Consider the following 14,555-nt stretch of genomic DNA (forward strand, 5'->3'; position numbering starts at 1 on the left):
CGCCCCTTTTCTCGCTAACCATCCATTGTTCCCGCGAAACGCGTCGAGGAAGTCGTAAAGCAACGGCTCATAAACTTGTCTCGAGTCAATGAAAACTCCGGCTGGCGACCGTTCGACGCGCTTTAAAAGCTTTCCACTTTATGTGTGCCGATCTCTTCCTAACGGCCGATGAGATAATTCAATGACGCGCTGCCTGCTGCTCCTTCTTTCAGAAATTCTAAGTTCGTAAACGAAGTAATCGAATTGATTTGTTTGAAAAGAAGACACTGAAAGTTCAAAAAAATGTTCAAGAAATAATAAAAAATTTCGCCGTTAAAAGATAATATACCTATTATAATATAAAGTATCTCAGAAACAATACCATCATTTTTTTTAGCTATAAATTTATCAGTCAAGTTTAATGTATTTTTTTAAATGGAAATTTAATTAAATTTTTTTACTTTTTTTATCACTTTTTAACATTATTATTTTTATTTTTATATATTAAATATCTATTTAAATAATTCTCTCAAATTAAAACTCTGATATATAATATATGTATATATGTTCCATTGAATTAAGAAAATCAAATGCAGGTTGTTTATTATAATATGTTTTAAGTTATTTACTTTATTATTATTTACATTATTAAAAATATACGGATCTTTCTCACGATGTATTTTAAATATATAATACATTATATTCACATAAAATTTGATATCTGAAAATTTAGACTTACAATTAGATCTTTACTTAGATCGCAAGAATATTTTGAAAAATTAGATCTTATTAGAATATATATAATATTTTTATAATGAAAAAGTTTTGAATCATCTAAAAATATTCCTCAGTCGAGCCTTGGTTGGTGCAATGAAAAGCTAATAGATTTATGTTATCAGCGCTCATTTTGTATCCTAGAGCTTGTAACGGTCGTGCCGAAAGAAATATTTTAGAATTTAGAGCGCGGAAGAACATAATGTCGAGGAAGCATGAAGATACTCACGGGTTTTTCGCCAGATTCGTTCAATTGCGCGGAAGATCCCATCGCGTTTTCACCGCCGCTTTTATGCGAGGCCTTTATTCGAGATTACGCCACTGGGTCGCCGGTAAGAGAAATCGGTAAAATAACGTGGACCGGCCGGAATAGGGGTGAAGCAGCAAGGTGAGGAGAAACCGGGGGTGGCACGAAGCTAGATTACATGGGCGAAAGACCACCCTATCTAAACTCTCCTTACCCCCAAAATAGCGGATGTTCGCAGAGTTGGAGGTGATGGCACACGTGTTTGACAGCCTAGAGGCAATAGCGTAAAGGGCACCCTCGGATTTGCGTTGCTATTACAAGAGTTGTAACTTGGATTTAGCGATGCTGTTAAATCTCTCGTTTAGGGAACACAAGATCATTTAGAATAAATTTGAGGGGCTTTTAAGATGAGGTCAAAGCGTGCGATACTATATGTATCGGATATATTCGCGCGATTATATTTTATTTTATTTTATTTTGTGCAGAAAAATGAATATAGTAGGAATGTGATTTAGCTAAATGGAAGATTGGAATCGGAATTGAGAATTATTTTCAATAAAAAAGATGAAGAGAGAGAATTTTGAGAAAATATAGAACTGGCGTAAAATTGATGATTTGCATCAATAAAACTAAAGCAAATATTTGAAAGAATGTTAATTGAAAATTAAAAAATAAAAGCTACGAGAAATTATTAACCGAGATAATTAGCACGTTTAGAAATATTAATGTCGATTAAGCAAAGAAATCACCATTTTTGGCTACTTTTAATGCAATATACTATATAGGGAAAGCTTGAGTTCTTTTATTTGATTTTATCGAAATGATAAAAAGTAGGCGTGCAAAGGCTGAAGTGACTCATCCAACTTGTGGAAATAGTTATTTTTCGTTCAATTATTCCATCGTCCATCTCTCCGCTGGCGCGGCGGTTCACAGCTTTTTTGCCAACGAGCAATGAAGAGTCTCCGGCAAACTTTCCGGCGAATAGCTCTTTTTTTATGCGGGGGTTGCTTCTTTCTGTAGGACGCGTCGCAAAAACAAACGAGTACGAACTACTATGTTACAGATAACGCGGCCCGGGCCGCGTCTATTTGATCATCGTGAAAGAAATATTTTCCGGGCAGGAAACTCTGTCGACGAAAATCTTATCGCCGCCTTCTCTCACCCCTACGCCGTTGTGCGAACCACCACTACCATCATCGCAGCCACCCTGTGCAATTCTAGGTCAATGACGTCATAGCACAGTGGCGCCAACATTCATCCGAGTCTTGACGTCAGCACACCAACTGCTATCCAATGTTGTTAACCCCTGTGCTATCGCACGATTTTTTTTAGTGCTTATTTTTCGAGACGCATAAACAATGCGCGGAGTATCGCTGCCCCCGTCAGTTACTGATGTCAGGGAATGGTGGTGTAAAGTATGATATTTATGAAGGGGATGGTCTCTACAAAATAAAAAGAATAGCGATAGCTTTAATATTTAAGAACTTATAATGTATATAATTTTTTTATAAATTTAATGGATTAATGAGAGTGAAGATGTTCGAAAAGTTTGTGTAAATTAAAAGCAATTTTTTAAAATAAAACATTGAAATTTGAGATAAAAAATTATCAAAGATTTATCAGTATTAAAAGTTGAGTGCGAGGAGCTTTTTTGTCTAATAATTTTTTCAATTTTATTATAATTTTATCATACCACACACTATATACATAACTTTACTAAAAAAGAAAAACAAAATCCAGATAACAGATTAAAAAATAAAATATCTAATTGCATGCATACAGATAAAAAAAATATTTAGTATTTTAATTAAACTTTATCTAAACTTATTTACAGCTTTATCTACAACTTTTTTTATTTAATCATTATAATATTTTGTTCACAAATGTAATTTGCAATCCATAGATGTAGATTTGCTCTTACTTTTGCAAACAATTTATGTTTCGCGCTTCGATATACAGGTGTTTTTGTCAGTATGCTTGCGACTGGATATTTTATTTTTTAATCTGTTATCTGAATTTTGTTTTTCCTTTTTTTAACTCTATAATCTATTTTTAAAACGATGAGTCGCAGTCTTGACTTTTTCACTTGCATGATTCTATTCGCGTATTTACTCGCGCTAAATATTTCGCTATGAGCGCGAAGCATGCGATTTCCTCGGCCGGTTCCCGACCTTTCGAGCGGGAATAACGTCATCGATTCACCATGACGACGATGCTGACGATTTCCTTCGTCATTGGCCGTTCTCAGGCCGTGTTAGGTATGAGTATCACCTGGCAGCCGCTTACGACGAACTTGCGTGATGTAAAGCGGGGGGGATTGTTTGGTCGAGGGTGGTTGAAGAATCACTTGAAGAGGATATACTGATTCGCTGACTGACGTTGTCGAAATTGCATTCGAATGAATCTTTAGAACGGAATATAGAATGAGTTTAATGCAACTTTGAACTTAAGGATGAATCGAAGAAATCAATATAAAATGCAAACATTATTACAGTTCTCGTATTATAGGAAATTATGGGTTATATGAAGCATCTTATTTTTGGCAATTAGATTCGTTATATAAATTATCCCTGAATCTTGATAAATTTGAATTATTCGTTAGCAAACAGTTAATATGATCATTTATTAAGGTCGTAATGTTTTTTATTTTAAATATTATATCATATGATATACAATAATGACCAAAATTTAATAAAATAATTAAATATTTGTTTCTAGAAATATATCATAAAATAACACACATAAATAATGTAATTATGTATTAGTATTATTATTGACTGCTATTATCGTTAATTTACTCTTATTAGTTATTTGTTTTACAAAGATACGATTGTTGAATTGTCTCATTTGGATAATTTAGAAATTTCGTGACGAAAGAATTTTATGTAAACGTTCCAATATTATAATTTTAATATTATATAATTCTTGTTGTAAACGTTCTTCTACACAGGGCGATGAATACATATTATCAAAATTGCGTTTTATTCATGTTATTTTATTCAATACTTTTTTAACAAAAAGATATCCTATAAAATATTATAAGCTATGAAAATCCCTTTAGAAGAATTTAACGTTGTGAAACTTCTTAACAGTTTGATATTAGAACATCTTTATGTCAAAAAAGATCTTATACGAATTACAAATTACTAAGGTCTTACGCTGCTGAAGTTTTAAAAAGATATTCTGATCCACGAAAAAAAAATTCTTTTAAATGCTAAAATACATATATACGCATGTTTTTTCCTTAATTAAATTTCAAAAATTGGAAATAAATAAATCATTATTTACAAATATTATTTATTAAGAATCCATTTGATGGAAGCTATAAGCGCGAAAAATAATCTTGTTTACGAAATATGACAAGGATTATAAACAAGTATTACATACGGTAACATAATTTAATGAGATAGTGACATCTCCTTTAATCCGTCCTTGATCCTTAGGGTTAATCTGCAACGTCTCGTTCTCGTTCATAAATGCGCAACGCACGAAATTGGAGAGACCTATCGGCGTTTCTGGTCCTCATTAGCAACCCTCTTACAACTATCATCCTTGGTGTAGATCAGTAAAGAGAATATTCGCAGATTTAGAGTCTCCTCAGTTTTAGATTAATTTTTTTTTTTGGAAACGCGTGTAAATCGTTCCTTATACGCGGCTCGCGATATTTGCAAGACGGCGATTTGTAGCTCCCATTGCTAATTCGATTTTCAAACGAAATGCTTGCGGGGATTTATGTCGAGCACCCTTTTAACTTTTGCCCGTGGCATAATAAATTTTATTCTCGGGTCTCTGCCGGGTTGTACAGCCGTCAATGCGATTGATGACGGCGTGGAAAAAAGGACCCATCTTGCTTCTATTCCCGTCGTAAGAGACTCGACAGCATCGGTTATTGGCCGTCTTTTAAAACGACATAAGCAGGATAATATATCAGGGACGAAAGCGTAATTGATTTCAGGAAATTCCGAAAATAATAAAAACGCAATCCACTTAAAACTTGAATGAAATTTGTTTGAAGAGTTCCTACGAAATTTGATACTCCACTGTAATATGTCTTATATGATTTGAATGAATATTGCTTGTTTCGGAGCTAAAATTATTTCGAAAATCATTTGATTTAAGATAATTCAGAGTATTTTACATAATTGATGATTATTCAGATATAAAGTTCGTACTCTTCGCCGAAATAATTGACAACTTTAATTAAATGGATATCTTGAATCGAGAACAAACGAGATTCTGCAACTTTTTTATTAATCATTATCTCATTATAAATGGATGATATTATTAAAATAGTCCATGTCCAAATTGAGCATATAATTCAACATCGACGAGGTTTGAATTAAAGTGAATGAAACACAATTTGAAATTTTAATCAGCCATGCCTTTATTATCGACATTATATTTTCCCATTTTTGTCAATTTTATCCTATTTTGCTAATTTGAACGTGAAATGTAAAATATCTTATTACTCCGCGCGTTCTCTCTTATCAAGTAAATATAAAAATATCAATATACACGTGTGCATTTCCCGAGCGGCGATACACGTGCCGTAATTTACTGGCGCCAGACAACAACTTCGAAATAATCGGAAATCTCGGAACTTAAGCTCATCGTTTTCCGTTTTCCGTCTCCGACGGAAAGTCATAGTTACTTGCTGCTTCTATTTTCTATAATCGACGCATCGTGCCCGTAATAAAATCTTAGATTCGCGGTGCGACAGTGTGGCGGACATGTGCGCGCCCACACAATCCGTAGTAAGGATATTCTCTCTGGAGAAAGATATTCCGTAGATATTCCTACGTTCAAGGTAAAGTTTCTTCCTGAAGCACACAACTTTGCCTTTTCCTCTGATTTTTGCAAAAGTGGACAATTGATTTAAAAACGCTCGTAACTCATATATTATAATTCGGGACTTAATAATATTTATTACTATCTATTCGTCGCGTGTCTTAGCCTTAGGATCTTAGGATCATTCGTCTTCCAGTGAACTTGATTGCAATACCGCGCACGTACACAGAGAGAATTTTCTCTTAGAAATTACCCTGAAAATCATGGTAATTGTGGGACAAAATGGTATGGAAAGAATTTTAAAAATATGTTTGATTAATTTTATCATGCTTTTAGTAAATTTTACCATACTTTTAGTAAAATTAATCAAACATATTTTATATTTTATTGTGATAGATATTATTATTTTTTTATTGTGATAAATATATTAATCAGAGAAATTCTCATAAAATTCTTTCCATACCATATTGTCTTATGATTGCTATGATTTTCAGGATAAATTCTAAGAGAAAATTCTCTCTGTGTACAGATATTTAATGATGATGATGGATGTAGCATATCTTTTAGAAATGAGTTTATTAGAGAAGATATATCGATTTCAAAACAGTAGTAGGTATTAACAGTAGATGAAAGATAGGTGGTATCAAAATTTTAATTTATTTGCACGAATAGTATTTTGTAATTTAATAGTAATAAAATGAGACAAGATTATCGTTCGGAAAGTAAAGAGACAAATATTAAAGAGATATATTATATGATTATATAAATTAAATTTCAACATCCAGTTGAGCTAGAGTTCGTGCGAATTTGTAAGCGGCATCGCGAAGATACGTTTTTGACATTTAGTACTGATGAATATGATGTAAGAAAAGTTACTGCTGACGCACGGAGAAATAAAATATACATTTCAATTAAAAGTCGCAGACACCTGTCGAAGAGAATGTTGAAAAATCTACGTGGCGTGGCTGGGAACCACGCCAAAGAGATAAACGGCAGCCCGATGCGACGTGGATATTATGTAAAGAAGCTCGTAAAGAGAATACACGATAGACTGAAATTTGTTAAGTGTAAGTAAACCGCTTCAAAGAGACAGAAAAAAAGAAACAACAAATATATCCACGTCAAGTTGAGAACTGACATGAATATCGGAATTATTCGTGCGTGACTCCATTTATTTACAAAATAAATATGCGTAAAATTCTCTCTATTATTTAAATCTTCCTTTCTCTCTCTTCTATTTATTATTGTTATTATTTTGTTTAAAAAATAATTGTACTAAAAATATATTTTTTACACAAATATTGTCATTTCAAAATTTTATTTATTTTCAATATTATTCTATTTTATATTCTCTCTTATTTTTTCTCTCAACGAAATATCGACGCATATATAATTCTCTTATATAATATTGATATTGCTTTAATATCTTGAATATTAATATATAGATTGCGAGAGAATTTTATAATTTGTATAAATAATAGAATGCAAAAAACAAGATGATAATGTCGATGATATAAAAAAGAACTTCAGTAAAATTTGCACAAAGATTACATCTCATCGATCATTTCGTTTTTCACATATATAATAGTCACATATATAATAGAATCCTGAATGTGCATTTTTTAAATTTTTAAGTCACGTTGCGGACTCTACTAGTTTCTGATACGACTCAAAGTGAGATAAGATGTAACCTTTTCGCAAGTTTACTTCAGATTTTCTTTACACGAATCTTTATTTGCTCATAAGAGCGGATAGGTCATTCATTGCAGTACAACATTTGCATAATATTTCACTGAGAATAACGAGTATTTTATGGGATGAGATATTATTACTGTTGTCGCTCTACGAAACAAAGCTTTTTAAAAAGTTTTTTTTAATATTAACTTTAAATCCGTTAAATTAATTTTAATAAGTAGAGAAATGATCATAAACACAAATTGAATTCTATTAATTACGATATTAAATCGTGTCGGGATGCGAATATTTTTTATAATGTAATAGTAACTTTTAAAATAAATAAAATAAACAAAATAAACAAAATAAACAAAATATTTAAGAAGAGCATGATAGGAAGAAAATTATATTATGACAAGTGCTATTATAGTTAAATGCTAACAAATTACGAATTGACTCTAAATTTAACAGTTCATTGCTTAAATTGAAGCTGCAGATTTCTTCGGTCATTCTATACATTGTTATAGCATATATTTGCAACTCACTCTATCGTGACGATTCATTGTCAGTGATACGATGCTCGTGAAACCCGCGTCAGTCCCTCTTTTTATTGTCGCGACCGTGACGTCAATAGTCGCTAATCTTGGAGCTTACTTCCGAAAATTATGACGCTCGCGACGCCGACATTTAAAGCGATTATTCGTTTGACGATGATACATACGGCTGTTCTCTTCCTTTTTCTATCCAATAAATTATATAATGCCATTGAGAAAACGTGATTTCTTTTACATTATTATGAAATATGATGACTTTAGAAGATTAATATTTTAATGATATTGAATATATCTTTTTACACGCAGTTTATACAAGATTAATTATAGTCAGCAAAAAATTTAATAGAAATGGATTTGTAATTAGGCATCATATAAATAATTCTATATATGAATTTTTATTTGAGATTTTTTTTGAGATGTGAATTTCTATAAACATTTTTATTAAAAAATTGTGCATATACATATATGTCTATAGAGTTGATTTACAGAAATTATCATTGATTGATTTTCTAAATTTTTTATAAAAAAATCCAAATAAATTATACGAAATAAATTAAACATTTGATTGAAAAAAAATTCTTTACTTGGTAATTATTTATTTAAATATGTCGTTAGTTATTTTTAGCAAAACCGTATATTTATTTTGTTTTTTAACGGAAACTTTAAAATTAAAACATAGTATTGATCGCAGAAAGATGCACGCCAACCGAAAGTAAATAAGATCATCTAGGCTTAATGCAGATGTAGTTTGGAGTCTGCGTATATCAGAGGAAATTTCTCTGGCCGAAATATCGACTATTCCGCTAAGCTACTCTCTTTCTTCTCCCGATTCTTTAACGAAACTCAAGACACAATCGGCAAAGATTTCTTTGCTGCCTATAAATCGTCGTATTTGATAGGAGGCTGCCATTGTTACCCTTGGCCGTCGCGATCGCGACGGACGTAAACACGGCGATTGTTGACGACAATCGTCGTGTTTTCCCCACCGGGAGTGCACAGTTGCGAATCGCGCAATCACGGCAGCCCCAGCGATTTTTCCATCCACGCTCTTTTCTTCTTTTTTCCTTCTTCTCAACTTCCAAAAGAAACCTCACGTTCAATCTCGGATAATGACGCAACTGACATAACATCCCCGTCGTCGTCGCGGGCGTTATATTCTTTTTCTCGTTATCGACTTCTAAAGACGTCAAAGTTGCGCAACTCCTCCTCAAGGTTAAAGGACGCAGTAAGTGACTTTAGGAAAGAGAGCTTGCGACTTAAAGTTGTCCAGATAATGACGATAAAAATACGACATAGAGTCTAACATACAGAGTACATAAATATGTATTATAGAGAATATATGTATTTTAATAGTATCACACTTTTTGTTTTTTGGGGATTCTCTCAAGTCGTATTTTATAATGGCGATATTGCAAGTGTGATTCACGACTTTGAGTCATTTTATATATACCCACGAGGCTTCATCCAGATTAATAAGTTCGGCTTAGCGGTTAGACGTCAAGGCCATTATATGGAGATACAAAAAGAGGGGAAATCGTCGCTCGGAAGCTACTCCGAGAGCTTTCGTCGGCCGAGACCGCCAATTAATCGTGTCCAAGAATTAGCGCGTCAGAATTCACCTTATTACTATTTCCAAGCTGAATGACTCTTAGGGACGACTGTCGAGTTATTAACTTCGCGAGAAATTAGGTCAGCGTGGTGTTTCTGATTATTTGTTCGAGAAATCGAGCTCTCGAGTTTATATTTTGACAAAGAGACTTGTGTCCGGATATATTTATATTCTATCTCTAATCTCTAATCTCGCTGAAAGAAATTGACGAAATTAAATGATAGGAAATTGAGAATAAGAATAAAAAAAAATTTTTAATAATAAATAAGAATTAACTTTTGACATGACTAGCCAATTGAAAATTGTAAGATGAAGATTTCCTCGAAATCTGACGTAAATATCATTCGCTACAGTTTAATATATAACATCGCCAACTGCTTTTTCATGCAGTAAAAAGCTTTGGATAGTTCGCCGGTTGACGCAACGCCGATTTAGAGTCTGTTAATTTAATGGTAGCTTTTTGCGCTCACCGAGATTGATTAAGCGTGGTGCGATAGAAGCGTCTCGATTATAAATAATTTTGTTCCAGCGACGCGTTTTGCTGGCTCGATTCGCACACATACACACATACACACAGAGATCCAATCGCAGTCAATGTAAGAACCATAATATTAACACTGTAGCTCTGTGCAATGACAGTAGACGCATGACCTGCATACATTTACAGTCGTTCTCTCGGTGTTTCTCGGCTGGGTATGTTGGCACACATATTTAACCTCGTTTTTGCTTTGAAGCCGTGTCGAGTCTCCCTTTGAGCCAAACGTGGTTTGGCCCACTTCGGCCGATCGCCCTCGACAGAAACCAAAATGCTCCCCTGTGTGTTTATACACGCGATGCGAAAAACATCCGCGAAAATTCCAGGTACTTGACACGAGCGAGACGATGATAAGTTTACGAGCAGCCGCGATTTACTACTTCCGAACACGTCGTTCCCTGGCCGGAGTCGATTATTTGGCGGGTGAACGATTGCGAGATTTCTCAAAGGGAAATCGTTGACTCGGATGAATCAACGTAAATTCGAAAATGAGATTCTCTTGTTTGCTTGAGAATTTAAAAGTTTCTTTAAAATTTATTTTTCAAAGCTTCGTATGATTTGACAATATTAATGTTTTAAATTTATACATTTGCACACAATTTTTTCTTTTTATTTTTTATTGAATTGAAAACGTTGATATATTTATCATAATTACTAAAATTATTAAAAATGATCACAGTATAAAAAAATGGTCAAATGATAAAAAATATCTTAAATTATACTTGTGTACTGTATTGTATTCATTATAATAATTTTAATTTTATTTTATACTAATATTGTTAATAGTTGATTAATTGTGATTATTGTATTATGCGAGGTAAAATCAATTGCTAAACATTAACATTTACAATCTTTATTTGTCTTTAATCGTAAAGAAAATAGGCGTTGCGTGACTTATACATTGCGTGCTACATCGTATTTACTAGTGTGCATTAAATATAGCAACATAAATTAAATATTGATAAAGTCATTACTTATTAAGTTCTTGTTTAAGTATTTTTTCTATTCTTTTCATACACAGCACACAACGATGTCGATTATTTCTAATAGATTGTGCAACTTTATTTACGTATAATTCTAAGTTAGATTCTTTCATAGCAAAAGACGGCAGAGTTTTCCGGAATAAAAGGTATATTTTGTTTATTGCATCGAAAATATCTGTATCCATGAGTTTTGTATTTTTGTGTCAATGGCAATAGAAATCTTATAAAACATTAAGTTTATGTCTAATTTAGCTAATTAAAATGTTGGCCTCACAACCATTTTATTCCGTGCTCCGCAATTTTTCTTCATAATGCTCTTCGCGCAAGAAATGAACTTCTTCAGTTCTACGTATGTTAATTCAGGGCAAATTCCATATTGATTATTCAATATGGAATTTTATCATTAATTTTATCATGGCATTATTATCATTCTTTTATATTAAATATTATTTTTTATAATAAATATAATACATTAGAGATAAAGTTGGCTGCTATTTCTGAGCAACGAGGAGTCGTTAATTATCAACGTGTTTGCTCGATTATTTCCGGAATCCTCGTCCTTCCAAATCGATTGTTCGGACAATCGCAGTCAAATCAATTTCATGGCTGAAACTCGAAGCTGTTATTGTAAAAATAGACGACGACGACGACGACGAAGCCAGCTCGACTGCACAAATGAACGGCTAAAATTTGTCGCGATATTTCTACTCGATTATTATCCGAGATTATAAACGAATCATCACCCCACCACCATCGACAGACCAACGGAAATCGATACTCATGACAGACTCGATCTATACGGGTTGCCGTTCCCCGATACGAGATAATATGGAAGGTATACGGTCAGTAATGAAATAAATACGCGCAGATGACACGAGATCATAAACGAGTCTTCAATCAGTCCTTCTGAAATTAGTCGAAAATAATTGTTAGAAATCCTACAGTTTTAGACTCTTATATCGATCCATGCGAATTATACTTTAATACGATTAACATAACGTAACGTGAAATGAAATTCACGACAAAATGTGTATTAATACAACGTGAAACTTAACGTAAAATATGAACTTAATGAAAAAATAAAAATAAAAAGAGATCAGATTAGATATTACAAAAAATTTAATTAAGATTCCTTCATTATGTCACCGATCGCACATGTACGATGATGCTTCAATGATACGTGTATGAGCTGAAATGATAGACAAAGGCGGGTTGAATCCTAGCGTTTAACGATGACAATAAAGAAACGTGGTCCATCGACGCCGCGAATCGGTCCGAACCGGCCGGACTCTAATTACGCGTCCTGATCACCCCATTCGAATTCCTCGCCGCCGGAAGTAACTTCCTCGATTTGCGGTTCATCTTCGACCGCCAACGGTCCCGTTTGCGACTTGCTTTCAGCCCCTTCTGGCTCTTCGACGAACGGATTTTCGGTTACCTCCAAGTACTCTTCTTCGGGAACGTTCTCCTCTTCAATCTGAAAGGCGGATTCCTTACGTTTTAACTCGTTCGACGATTCTCTTCAACTATCGGTTCTTGAATAAATTCGAATTCTCTTTGCGGAGAGAAATTTACTTCCTTCCCCTTTCCCCTTTTCTCTGACGTATATATTCATATGTATAATTACACAAAGAGAGTTATTATATTAATATATTTATATTTATTTAGATATATAGAAAGATATAAGAGCTTAAAATTATCTAATCTTAAAAAATATCTGCAATGTTATAAATATAAATAGCTTAATATTATTAAAATTGACGGCTTAAAATTTTATGTATCGAATATGTAAAAATCGGCGATATTTAAAGAAAATTATAGATTTTTAGGATGCTTTTAGGGAAGGGGGAGCATTACCGTGACTACTTACCCGTGTTTCGTCATCCGTGGTAACATCGCAGGGCTTTTCCTCTCTTTCTTGATCGGTTATCTCACCAGGGTCCACCGGATCTTCGGCGCAGCTGATATCAAGCTCGCTAGCTGGAAGCTGCGCGACGTCCGCCTCTTCCTGCTCCTGTTTCTGTTTCTGAACTTCTTCGAGATGTTCTTCGATTATCAATCGTTCTTGCTCTTGTATGAGAGCTGTGAGTTTCTCCTGGTTGATTAATCTGTCAATAGAAATCAACAGAGCGAATTAGACACTATATCGGATATGCAAACGGGATAGCACAAATATAAATATAAAACTATGAAAATTTTTACTTAAAAAAAAGGTGTGTTAGGGAAAATAAATTAATATAATTATTATATATTCTCTAGAACACACATATTTTTCTTTAATTTGTATGATTTTAATTTTTTAAAATTTTATTAATCGAGTTTCGTCACTTATGGGAGCTTTTTTCATATAGCGCAACATACCTCTCATTCTCCTCTATTTTTTCCGTTTCCTCGCGTTCCGCTTGTACCTTCGCCTCTTCCGCCTTCCTTTCGACTTCCTGTCGTTCGGTCTCTAATATGTCGCAAAGCTCGGCTTTCCGTTCTTGTGCAAGCTGCAGTGCCTCCCACGCTTTCCTCTCCTCCATTTCGAACAGCAGGCGTTCCTTCTCTGCAGCTTTCCGCCTGTCCTCTTCCGATCTTCAAAATTAAGTTATTTGTTCGTAAAACGAATATCAGAATGTAACAAAGCAAATGACGAGATAGAATATAAATAAAATTATTTACAAAAAATTGACATATATACACACACACACACACACAATTAATAAAAAAAAGATTATTATACTTCTACGATTAATTTAATATCAAACTAAAATTTCATTTATTCATTTATATAATAATTTAATATAATGTAATATGATTATAATAATATTAATATATAATAATTTTTATTATTCTATGCCTTGAGGAATAATAGTTATATAATAAGCGTATACGAAAAAATGCACGTTAATTATTTTTACATTCTTAATAATTATTATATTGAATCATTTCAAATCAATTCATATCCTATGAACTGTGGACGCAGGTCAGGAATTTGGCACTTTGATTGTCGCGAGTCACAGATATAGCGGGTTATTTGGCTGAGTTCAATGCTAAATATTATCCCGCATATACGAGTGATTAATTTACACGATTGGCTCATTCGCGGTGTGTTGATTTATTCGCGACTCAATTGATATATATTACTTTTAAATAAAATTAACTTACTGCGCTTCTCGAGCTGCTTTAGCAAGGTATTCCTCAGCCTTCTTTATGGCATCTTCTTTCTGCTTTTTCACTGTAACAGGATGGTTTAATTAGAATCTTGATGGATAAAAAAAATTTTACACAATGCACAACGTATGTTTAATAATTTTAAATGATTTTATATCAGAATTTTATATATATACTCATCTTGTTACAATTTTTTCTACTACAATTTACTAAATGAATTAAAATAAGGAAAAATTATAATTTTTAATTCGAATCA

At 33.1% G+C, this 14,555-nt stretch overlaps 1 protein-coding gene across 2 annotated transcripts in view; it reads right to left on the reverse strand.

The window, feature by feature from the left end:
• Positions 1 to 10,997: 10,997 nt before the first annotated feature.
• LOC145933590 (uncharacterized) overlaps positions 10,998 to 14,555 on the reverse strand; it is a 28,691-nt gene continuing 25,133 nt past the window's right edge. For both annotated transcript variants that reach the window (XM_083033422.1, XM_083033423.1), the window contains 4 exons: positions 14,294 to 14,363; positions 13,505 to 13,720; positions 13,014 to 13,251; positions 10,998 to 12,620 (listed from right to left, as the gene is read on the reverse strand). In XM_083033422.1, coding sequence (XP_082889548.1) covers positions 12,438 to 12,620; positions 13,014 to 13,251; positions 13,505 to 13,720; positions 14,294 to 14,363 — 707 coding nt within the window. In that variant the 3' untranslated portion in view covers positions 10,998 to 12,437. The remainder of the gene's footprint in view (positions 12,621 to 13,013; positions 13,252 to 13,504; positions 13,721 to 14,293; positions 14,364 to 14,555) is intronic.

This window comes from Prenolepis imparis, unplaced genomic scaffold, assembly GCF_030444845.1.
Source record: "Prenolepis imparis isolate NDT839.2.m4 unplaced genomic scaffold, iyPreImpa1.0 SCAF_3, whole genome shotgun sequence".
Lineage (NCBI taxonomy): Eukaryota > Metazoa > Arthropoda > Insecta > Hymenoptera > Formicidae > Prenolepis > Prenolepis imparis.